General features: G+C 42.8%; 1 protein-coding gene across 2 annotated transcripts in view; it reads left to right on the top strand.

The window, feature by feature from the left end:
- The window catches only part of MRNIP (MRN complex interacting protein), a 58,771-nt gene that overhangs the window by 28,685 nt on the left and 18,042 nt on the right, over window positions 1-12,044 (top strand). For both annotated transcript variants that reach the window (XM_073621058.1, XM_073621057.1), the window contains one exon: window positions 10,100-10,166. In XM_073621058.1, the coding sequence (XP_073477159.1) occupies window positions 10,100-10,166 (67 nt within the window). The remainder of the gene's footprint in view (window positions 1-10,099; window positions 10,167-12,044) is intronic.

Consider the following 12,044-nt stretch of genomic DNA (forward strand, 5'->3'; position numbering starts at 1 on the left):
TTAGGCTAAGAGCAGTGACAAAGAATCTTGTAGCAGGAGATGTCCTTCATTCAAAAATAGATTGTCAGATTAATGGAAAAATCTTTTACGCAAGAATTTTTTTTTTCTGTGTTAGTGGAAAAAGAGGCAGCTTCAGCATGTAGTGACTTTCTGGCTTCTACGAAGGCTGAATGGAGTGTGACTTTGCTGTCGTTTAAAGACCCACTGCCATCAGGTTATTTGGATGTTGGGTCAGGGATACCCTTGGCACAGGTTGCTTCTACCACAGTCTGAAGGAGGTTTGGAAGATGATGGGGAAGAGCTTGAAGATGCTTCAGCATCTAAATATAAATTGTTGCTGGAAGAAGTGGATAATCTGCTTAAAGTAATTCATGCCACCTTAGGCATTAAGGAGGAGGAAAAGGATCTCTCCCTTCATGTACCTGGGGCTTAGCGAGCCAAAGGGTAGATATTTTGCCTGTCCATTCAGCTATCTCAGACATGGTAAAGAAGAAATGGCATAATCCAGAAAGAAAACTGTTTTTTTCGAGATCTCGCAAGAGATGGTTCCCGTTTTGAAGAAGATACCTCATCAGTTTGGAAAAGAGTGCCTAAGTTGGATGCTGCTTTTTCCCAAGTCGCAAAAAACCAAAGACTCAGTTTTTGAAGACATGGGAAGCCTAAAGGAAGCAATGGAAATAAAGGATGTATTCATTGTTGAAGAGAACATGGCAATCCACAGTGGAGAATTTGAAGCCAACTATGGCAGTCACATCTGTGGCAAGGAATCTAGAACACTGGTTAAACCAGCTTAAATCGCATATTAGTGCGGGAACCCCAATTCTAGAATCTTTCCCTACAATTTCAATAGCAGTAGGATATATAGCGTCCGCAGAATCTATACGCGTGACAGCGCGCTCAGCTGCCTTATCCAATTCTGCAAGAAGGGCCTTATGGCTGAAAACCTGGCATGGGGGGACTCAAAAGTTAGGCTATGCAGAATCTATTTTTAGGAGATCTCCTTTTCGGGCCAAACAAAGAATCAATTTTGGACCACGCAGCAGATGGAAAAAGTATTTTCCTGTTAGAAAGAAAACAAATGATGAAACTGTTTTTTCGCCCCCAGAGAAATTTGTGACAAGTATCGGGGAGGAAAGAAAGTCTGGGGGTTTCAGAAAGCAAGAGGAAAAAGGAGTCCTTTTCCGTACTCCTGTGCAGTCTGAGAAATCACATTGACTTGCCACTTCCAGTGAGAGGAAGACTATAGGCTTTCCTTCCACAGTGGGAAAAAATAACAAGCCTGTATATCCGGAATCTTGCCAGCAAGGGGTATGAGATAATTTGCGGAGGCTCCAAAATGAAGGTACTTTGTTACGGATATCCCAAGAAATCCAGTAAAAAGCTCTTGCTTTGAAGAACCTGGTTCAGGATCTGATACCTCCCAAAGAGTGGTTGCACTGGCCCCTGCAGGAGAAGAACAGATGGGGTTTTATTTCCATATATTTCTAGTGGGAAAACCTTCAGGAAAATTCCGCTTAATCATTCTCTCTGGTCAGAAATCTGCTGTTTCCAGACTGTTACATGGCATCAATAGATTCAAGGGACACCTATTTCCACATCCTGATCAGAGGTTTATGAGACTGGCCCTGAGATCAGGGCAACAGGTCCAGCACCTGCAGTTGAGGGCACTATCATTTGTCTGTCATCCTCACCCCGCATTTTCACAAAAGTGATGGCAGAGGCCTTAGCGCCCTTAAGGCTCAGAGGCGTCACGGTAATCCCTTACCTAGACAATGTTTTGTTTCTGGCAAGCTCTGAGGACCAGTTGAAGAAGGACCTACAGGTGGCTCGCAACCATCTGGAGCCCTTGGGCTGATCATTAATGGCCAAAAATCCAGCCTGACCCCGTCCAAGAAAGTCCTGTTTATAGGGTCTTGCATTTGTTCGGCGGAACAGTTGACTTTCTTGCCAGAAGAAAAAATTCAAAAAGTTTGGGCAGCACTGACTCTGCTTGAGGGTAATCAGCAGGTGTCAATCAGGTTTCCGATGTCAGCTCTCGGCTTACGAACAGCCTGCATCCCAGTGGGCAAGAATACAATTCAGGCCTCTGCAACAATTCATCCTAAGAGTGTGGAATAAGATTTTGGTCTTACTGGACACCAAGGTGAGGGTTCCTATCAGGGTAAAAAGATCCCTCTGATGGTGGAAGAACCAAGACATTCTTTTTTTAAGTAGCCTGGCCTGGTATTTTCCAGTAGGAAAGATCCCCACCACAGACGCCAGCTGTGCATCTGGGAAGCCATTTGACTGGCAGTGGTCAAGGCTACAATCGGCAAATTCCTCAAACTTAGCGCTGTTAGCTTTCCCTCAGAAGCTCCTGGGTCATCATGTTCAAGTCTACACGGGCAACACCACAGCTGTAGCCTATATAAATGGGCAAGGCAGCACAAGAAGCAGGAGTCTTCAAAAACTGGCAGAGGAAATTCTGAGTTGTGCAGAAATCAATTTGGCATCCTTGTCAGAAGTCTATCTCAAGGGTTCGTTGAACCTGGTATTCGATTCCCTGAGCAGGCACCAAGTGAGAGAGGGTGAATGGTGTTTGAGGTTGGGTTCACACTAGCTGTGCTTGCGGCTCACAGCAGAGGGTCTGGTGCGTGTCTGTTCCCCCGTTTCAGGTGCGAATCGGACACAAATTTTTGGCTGAATTGGCACCTGAAATGGACAAGAAGGCACACAGGTCCCTTCTGAAATTCAGACCGCGGCTGCCCTGGAGGTGTGTGAACCGGCTCCATTGGGAGCCAATCACACTCTCCTGTCATGCGAACTGGATGCGGGGAAACCCACATCCAATTTGCATCAGTGTAAACCCAGCCTAAATCAGGAAGTCTTTCACGACTTTGTTCAGGAATGGGGTCAGCTGCAAATAGATTTGTTTGCGAACCATCAGAATGCCAAAACTTGCCGTTTTTTTTTTTTCCCTGAACAAAGAAGACGGAGCAATAGGGATAGATGCTTTCACTCAAATATGGGGCTTCCAGCTGTTACTTCTTTCCCCCCTTCCAACCAATTCTGCAGGTCCTGAAGTGAGAGTGGTGGTTATCTTCATGGTTCTTTTGCTGAAAAGACAGTTGTTTTCAACTCTCCTCTGATTAGCGGCCAAACCGTAATGGACACTTCCACTCAGGAAGGACCCGCTGTTCAAGAGAGTCTGTGTTCTCCACAGGTGGAAACTATATGCCTCACGATGTGGTTTCTGAAAAGCAACTGCTAAAAAAGAAAGGTTTCTCCCAGTGCTTAGTAGACACTATTCTGTCAAGCCGTAAAGAGGTTTCAAGAGCTATATACGGCAAAGTTTGGAAGGTGTACAATTCCTGGTGTGACAGAATAAATAGGGAGTCCGCGCTAATGGGTGTAATTAGAAGCCTAGGTGGGAAGTATATTCCTAAATTGATAGACTGCTGCCCTCACATACGCTGACTCCACAGGGGGTGGAATGAGCGGAAAAAGTGAAAAAAGAAAAGTGTGTGAGTGTGGCGCTGTCCCAAAGTTGTAAAAGAAATGTCTGCATATATACAATTATATCCAAAGTGTCACGTGTGTATTCCCTTAAGTGAAATATGTATGGCTGTTATTACCACTCCTGTGGGTTAAAGTGACTGGTGATTTAAACATAAGAAGCATAATGAGTGCAGTAAATCGCATCCAAGGTGTCTAGTGCTATATTCCCTCAAAAAAGGAAAAAACAGTATTAACCACTGCTAAGAGCATGAAGTGGTCTATGTCTAAACACTAGAAAACACAAAGTTGCAATAAATACATCACACGTGACATGCAAAAAATTCTAAAGTGTCTAGTGCTAAATAAATAAATATTAAAATATTGCTCTACAAACGTTGCAAATAACAAAGTGACAAGTGCCCTATAAAGAGGTCACTCTGAAAAGTACTAAACACACGTGCCATGCAAATGGTTCTATGATAATAAACAGTTCATATGGGTATGTGCCCGGTGCACTATAAGTGAAAAAAGGCGTCCGTTGTGGGATTCCTCAAAGCACACAACAGGTGTTAATACAGTGCTGGTGTCTCGCGTTGTGATTGTGCAGAGACTCGCCAGCTGTATATCCCCTGCAGGGGTAACGAGTAGTCACAGTATGTGCCACTGTGCAGCAGTACTTGGCAAGACCAGGACCAGGATGATATCATAAGGACATAAGAAGAAAGGATTCCATAGTGTGAAACCGTTTAAAACCACTATTTATTAGGTCAGATAAAAAGGGTACTCACATTGTAATGGAAAAAATGAGCGGTGTACAATGCTTACAAAGATGTTCCTAAGCATCAGCTTGCAGGGAGATGTCAGCAAGGCGTTCAGTCAAAGGCCACGCCCTACGTACGTTTCGTCACACGGACTTCTACGGGAGCGTGGTCCCTGCATCGTCTCCCCTATCCTTATATGCTGTGCGGTCCTGTGCGGTCAATTCCTGGTGCCTGTCCAGCTCAAGGCCCTTGGAAGATCTTGCCTCAATCCTGGAGTTTCTTCAACAGGGAGCAGACAAGAAGTTAGCCGTCGGCACACTAAAAGTCCAGGTTGCAGCATTAGGAGTCTTTCTGGAATGCTGTATTTCTTCAGAACCCTTAATCATTCAACTTTTCAGGGCATTGTCCTGTTCCATACCAATTAACGCTAAAGCTTTTCCTAAGTGGGATCTCTTAGTAGGACCTACAAGCTCTAACCAAGTCTCCTTTCAAACTTCTGGTTTCTGCAACCTTGAAGTTTGTCACGCTGAAGACCGTTCTACTAATTGCGGTCACTTCCGCACACAGGATTAGTCATCTATATTGTCAGTCAGAACGGTTTCTAACGATCTATCCAGACAGGGTTGTTCTTTAACCACTTCAATCCCGCAAGAATTTACCCCCTTCCTGACCAGAGCACTTTTTGCGATACGGCACTGCATCGCTTTAACTGACAACTGTGCGGTCGTGCAACGTTGCACCCAAACAAAATTGACGTCCTGTTTTTTTCCCCACAAATAGCTTTCTTATTTGATCACCTCTGCGGTTTTTATTTTTTGCGCTATAAACAAAAAGAGCGACAAAAGAAAAGCAATATTTTTTTACTTTTTGCTATAATAAATATCCCCAAAAAATATATATAAAAAAAAAATTTCTTTCTAAGTTTAGGCCGATATGTATTCTACATATTTTTGGTAAAAAAAAATCGCAATAAGCGTATATTGTTTGGTTTGCGCAAAAGTTATAGCGTCTACAACATAGGGGATAGATTTATGGCATTTTTTATTATTCATTTATTTTTTTATTAGTAGAGGCGGCGATCTGCGATTGTTATTGTGACTGCAACATTGCAGTGGTCACATCGGGCACTTTTAACACTACTTTGGAACCAGTGACATTTATACAGCACTCAGTGCTATAAAAATGCACTGATTACTGTGTACATGACACTGGTAGGGAAGGGGTTAAACACTAGGGGGCGATCAAGGAGTTGAGTGTGTCCTAGGAAGTGATTTTAACTGTTGGGGGACTGGACTCACTACAACATGATTGATCACTGCTCCCGATGACAGGGATCAGTAGATCCCTGTCATGTTGCTAGGCAGAACAGGGAAATGCCTTGTTTATATAGGCATCTCCCCGTTCTGTCACTCCATGTCATGATCGCGGGCCCCCGGCGGACATAGAGTCTGCGGGCACGCATGCACTAAGCCGCGTCTTAAAGGGGACATGCAGGTACGCCCATTTGCCCAGCCATGCCATTGTTCCGACGTACATCGTCGTGCACTGGTTGCCAAGCATTTAAAATCGATCCGGCCTTTCTCCCAAAGGTAGCGTCGGTTTATCACTGCTCTGAAGACATTGTTTTGTCCTAACCTGGAAAGAAAGAAAGATTCTTTAGATGCGAGAAGAATTGTTTAACGATATTTAGAACTAACTAAAGAATTCAAGAGTTCTGAATCCTTTTTTTTTTTTTTTTTTTTTTTTTCTTTTATTTGCTGGGACCAAAAAGGGCAGAAAGCCACTAAAGGATCCATTGCTAGATGGCTAAGAATGGCAATTGAATCTGCTTATACACTTGCAGATCTTGTTCCACAGCTGGGCATTTATGATCATTCCACGAGAGCTCAGGCAGCCACATGGGCAGAGAGGGCTGGTGCCACTCCGGAATAAATTTGTAACGTGGTGACGTGGTCAAGTATATCCACTTTTGTATGACATTACAGACTGAATTTATTATAAGCTGGGGAGCAGGCCTTCGGCAGGAAGGTTCTGCGAGCTGTGGTCCCGCCCTGAGGGGGTAAGTTCTCATTTATCCTCTCATGTGCTGTCCTGAAAGATGTTTTGAGAAAATTCTAGTTAGGCTTGTTATGTAACTTGTTTTCTAGTAGTCTTTCAGGACAGCAATAATTGCCCGCCCTGATACTGTATATGCTGTTGTGCTTATGTTTTTCAGATTGGTCAGAGGTACTCTTCGACAGCTGAGGATTGTGGGGAGAGGCCTCCAATTTAAAGGTGTGTGTGTGTGTGTGTGTGTGTTTCCTGCATGAGGAAGAGCTACATTCTCTCACGCTGTCCTGAAAGACTACTAGAAAACAAGTTACAAAATGAGCCTACCTTTCCACATACTGATCACCCTGCTGTGTTTCTCACAGTAGCAAATAGGAAGCTGATCTTATCTCCTTACTCATGCCTGTCCCTACCATAGGTTTGGGATATTTGGAAATGGATATTTATCTAGAACAGAATACAGCAGTATTGTATGCTAAGGACCTGTGCACGTTGGTCAGTTTTGGTCTATAATTTTTATCCATGTAAACCAAAACTAAAAAAAAAAATCTGCTTTCATAGCCATGCATTTGCCCATAGTTTCACAATGTACAAAAATGTTATGCTAACCTTTTATGTGTGTACAGTGTCAATAGACCCTTTGGACCACTGTCGCTGCTCAGGGCCAACATGTAAATAGCAATAATGTGTAGCCAGCGGCTCTGCTGCTATTTACCCTGACATAAGAAACTGGTCCCTGAGACAGTTATCACTAGGGGCTTTAAATGTAGCATATACTTGTGCATGTGCTACTGGGCAAAATGTAGATGAAAGCCCTGTATAAAATAATTGGATGGATTAAGTTCCACTAAGTAATGTTTTTAGTTAAAGATCTGCAGCGCTCCATTAAACTCATTGCAGTGCTCATCTTCTACAGTAAGGCCTCTTTCACACGGACGATCTGTTCAGGTCCGCCTGTCAGTTTTTTAGGCGGACCTGAACGGACGCTTCATAGACCTCCTATGGAGCGTCGGATGTCAGCGGTGACATGTCCGCTGACATCCGACCTGCCCCGATCCCAAAAAGTGTGACGGAGGAAAAACCTACTTTTCCATCCGTCATCTGATCGGGTGATGACGGACTCTATGATCCGTTTTCATCCAATCCCCCATAGGGAAGTGCGGCGCTCTGACAAGTCCGTCATCTGCCTGCTCAGCGGGGGTTGACGGAGCGATCCCCCGCTGAGCAGAGCGGTCTCCGTACACGGACACGTCCGTGTGAAAGAGGCCTAAATTTTTTTTGAGAGAATTTCAGTGGCTGCCACTGTTTACTACATTTTTAAAATCCCTGTCTGCTTGACTGTTTTGGCCTCCATACTTTTTCTCATTGAACTGAGTCAGACGTCCTAATATGCATATGTAACACCCTCCTAGTGTGCTATTAGTGTAGGCAAATCTATGTTCTGAATCAAAGTTAAAATTAATGTAAACCCTCACATATACCCAGTGAAGTGAACAGCCTCAGATGATACATGGGGATGAAACAAATCTCCCTACATAAGTTTTACCTGTATATCTGCTGTCTTCAGCTTTATGTATCCTTTAGACAGTGCATGTTACAGATTTTCTCTTCCTGTTCAGCACTGAGTGTGAAGTCTGGGCATACAGCCAAGACATCTGATTGGAGGAAAGGCGCACACACCCCCACTTCACATTGGCAAAGGAAGGAAGGAATGTGCAGAGCTCTGCTGTGAGAAGGCAAGCTGTCTGCTAATCTATTTATAGCAACCTCCCACTACACAAGTTTCAGACTCCTTTTATCTCCTGTGTCAGAACTTGTCAGATGTTATCAGGCTGATAACAGAGCTATGGAGCAGGAGAAAGCCACATGACTCAGTGCTTTGAAGAGATAAGAAAACGCTGTAGATATGTGCTCAGCTCAAATTTCATGAATCAGGTTTACATCCACTTTTAACTTGTGAGTCTAAATTAGGTCAGGGTTTACTGCAGGTCAGGCTAGATGACTCAGAAGCTAGAGGGCGGAGGCCAGGAGAGTTGATCTGCATACTTAGGGGAGCCCTTAAATATGAATAAGCCCTGCCAGCAGGGAGGTCAATGGAAGATGGAGTGCTGAGGAGATTGTCGTGGCCTTGGAGGGGAGCCCCTGCTCTGAGGGGGGTTCTGCCTCAGGCTGGAGCTCGAGCTGGCTTGCGAGGATCCTGACAGCAGTGCAGTTTGAAAGGAATCTTTCCTAAGGAAGCAGTGGGGAGCAAGGAGGACCGTGTGAGTACATCAGCACACCTAGGGACTCACAAGGGGAGAGATTGCTACATGTAGCAAGCCTTTCTGGAACACAGTGTTGAGATTAATCTTTCCCTTGCCCTGGGAGATCTTCAGAGCAACCGGGTGGGCTGATGGAAAAGCCGCCAGGTGGGCTGGTAGGTCCTGCAGATAGTAGAGCTGGGATCAGTGTAACACTTTGTGCTACTTTACAAGGGACTAAGAGTTCCTAGTCCTTGGGGCTTTTGCATCTGTGATTATCAGAGACTGTTAATATTCAGGTGGAGGACAGTTCTGGAGCATGTACATAGGGAGGGAGGTGTCCCTGTTATTGTTGCAATCGAGCTGGGCATCCCATAATTCCTAATTCCCATCCAAGTTATAACCCCTAATAAACAAGAAAAACTAAGCTCAAAGACTGTTCCTTGTGTCTAGAAAAAGTGTGGAAAATGCTTGTTGCCTGGCTGTGTAGGAGTGGGGAAACCAGTCATTTGCAGCCCCTGTGGGAGTAGTGCTACACATGTTTACTTTGGTCACTGACTGAAGGTTTTAATAAAAGAGATGCAGCAAAACATGCAGGCAAAATGGATTTTCAGAAGAAAACAGATGGTGGTTCCTGTTTTCCATTTCAGACTTCCTTTGGAACTGGAGAAAGCAAATGAGCATAAAAGTGTTGTCACTAGCAACCAATCAGATTTTGTTTTTTAAATGTATTTTATTTTTATTTTTTGAATAAAATGGGAAACTCGATTGACTGACTGCTTTATTGACTCTATTATACTCGCACAACAAAAATACTTATCTGCTAAGAAATCCTCCTTTTATCCAAAGCCTCAGCACAGGCATAAAGCCCCTGCACCTTTCACGCTGCATTCACTCAGCTTTATCAGAAAGTACTGTACTCCTGAATAAGGATGAGCTCAGACGTGTTTGCAACCCGCACGTGCAGAGCCCGCCAGGAAGTCGGCACTGCACAGAGTTAATTGCAAGCAGTGAGACATTTTCCTGATCCGCGGCTGCAGAGATCGAGAAATGTCTCACTGCCTGTGATTAGCTCTATGCAGTGCCGACTTCCTGGCAGGCTCTGCACGTGCGGGTTGTGAACACGCCTGAGTTCATCCTTACTCCTGAATGCAGTGTAAGGGCATGTGGGCTTTTATCCTGTGCTAATGCTTTATAAGGAATAGTAAAGATACACTGAGCTGTTTCCTTTACCACATTTGTACTATGTTTCCTTTCTCCAGTTTTAATGAATCATCCTCTTAATTTTTAATGTTGCGAGTGCTTTTCGTTCATAGTGTATGATCTGTCTTTTGAAATGTTTGAAGTATCATCTTGGTGTGTCACCCTTTGAAAAAGTTTGGATATTAAGGACCCGTTTACACTGGTCATGTCTGTGTTATGTTGCGTATTAACAGTAAAATGCTGGGGTCTATTTTTTTCCTGTTTGTATAAAAAATGGTTATGTTCCCTGTTATACTGAAAATGCATGCCTGCTCAGACAAATTTCCACCTTTACTTTGTTTACTCTGGCATTATTACCAATTTTTGCAGGCTTAACTGGCAAAATGAAGTCTCTGAAAATGATTATGACAGCACACAAAGTTCTGAGTCATCACAGGTACCTGCCACTTTTACTGTGTTCATTCTTAGGATTAAAGAAGATATCATTAATAAAAACAGCATTTTAAAGTGGTGATGTTAAAGAAGTCTACATTCTTTCTACCTTGTCTCTTTGCTGAGATAGCATGGTTGACTGAGTGACCATGTAAGTGGTTGGCTGACTGTGATGTTGACCCTCTAGCTTCAGTACTCTAAAGCTGGGTATACATGCATCGAAATGTAGCCAGTTAAGCAGTAATCTGACGAATTTTGATGTGCGTGTTCCCCTCTGTTCAACAGAAACCGGACTAACAACTGGCTTCTGTCAATTGGTCCTACTCGAAAACCACAGCGCTATTTGCGCTAATCGGTGTATTTTATTGGCAGGGGTCCCTGCTGTCAGAATACAATAGCGCAGCAGGGGAAATCCCTGCATCCACATCGCTAGTATGGATGCAGGGATCCCAGAGTTTTTTTTTTTCTGCTATACCCTACTTTGACAATAACCCTAAACATGTAACCAAATTTGTGACCTGCCTTGTCTGCATACATATTCATACATATTCAGTTACAAGTATTGCAGCCAGGATGACAGCATAATAATTGGGCCAGTAGTGTTTTCAGGAAGTCCGCAAGGATACCTTTTTTTGCGTCTTATGAAATATTTAAAAATACTTACATTACAATACAAATACAATTTTTATGAGAGAATCACTTGGGTTACCATTGCTGACCTCCTGAAAATGCTAGTTGCTTGCCAGTTTCTCTGTTTTCAATACCTTGAGTCACTTACTTGAAAAAAAAAATATGCAGATTACGACTTCTGACATCAGCTGCAACATTCTTAAAAGAAATGGGGGAAAGTTTGCTCACCAAGACAGAAAAACAGAGGCAGAAAAAAAGCATTGTTGGGTTTACTTTTTCATGCTGGATTTAAAATGTGGTTTTGTTTTGCTCTGTCTTCATTGGAAAGATTTACTATTACTTCCTGCCCTGGAAGGAAGTGAAGGGAGTTACCCTAACAAGGACAAAGACAGCAGTAAAAGCTAGACAGAGGCTTAAACCTTTTCTTGCTCCAAAAAAAAAAAAAAATAAAAAAATATATAGATAGATATATATATATATATATATATATATATATATATATATATATATATATATATATATATATATATATATATCTCCATTTTTGGCTTTGTAAATGTTGTAAATATTGTATTCTTCTATATTTTAATAATATTTTGTACAAGAACTCTAGTTAGAAACGTTTGTTTAAAATCTGCTGGGTAATAACTTGTAATTGTAATGAGGCTTATGCCATCTATTGATTCATTGGCTGTTCTTTACAATTTTTATTCATGGCAGGAAGTATAGTTTTTGCAGTACTTCTCAATCTCCGACTGGAGCCTTGCAGCTCCCCTACACACAATCTGCACTGCTATTTATCCGCCCCTCCTTTTCTCTTGTCTATTGAGAGAACACTGAGGGGATTTTACTAAAACTGGAGCAGCTGGGCATGGCAACCAATCAACTTTTAATTTTCAGATTGTTCAGTTTTTAGGTTAAATCACCAAAGAAGTACCTATATCCACAGAGGAGCCACATAGTGCCCCTAAGGCATGTATTTGGGAGGCACAATCCTAAAATAACAGAAAGCATCCTGACATTGAACTCTTTAATGACTTACTGCGTTAGCTTCCCAGTTTTTCCTGGACTCCCAGACAGAAATGCAGAAGCTAACCTCTCTGGAGTGAGAGTGAGCGTGGAAACTGACTTTTAAGTTTTTTGGTCTCCTTTAACTCAGCAAACATTCATCTTGAGATAGGAAGTCAAACTGACCAATATTAAATTTAGGCTTGACCTTCTACGATCAAGAAAAATGCAGCGATAGCGTTTG

This window comes from Aquarana catesbeiana, linkage group LG03, assembly GCF_042186555.1.
Source record: "Aquarana catesbeiana isolate 2022-GZ linkage group LG03, ASM4218655v1, whole genome shotgun sequence".
Taxonomy (NCBI): Eukaryota; Metazoa; Chordata; class Amphibia; order Anura; family Ranidae; genus Aquarana; species Aquarana catesbeiana.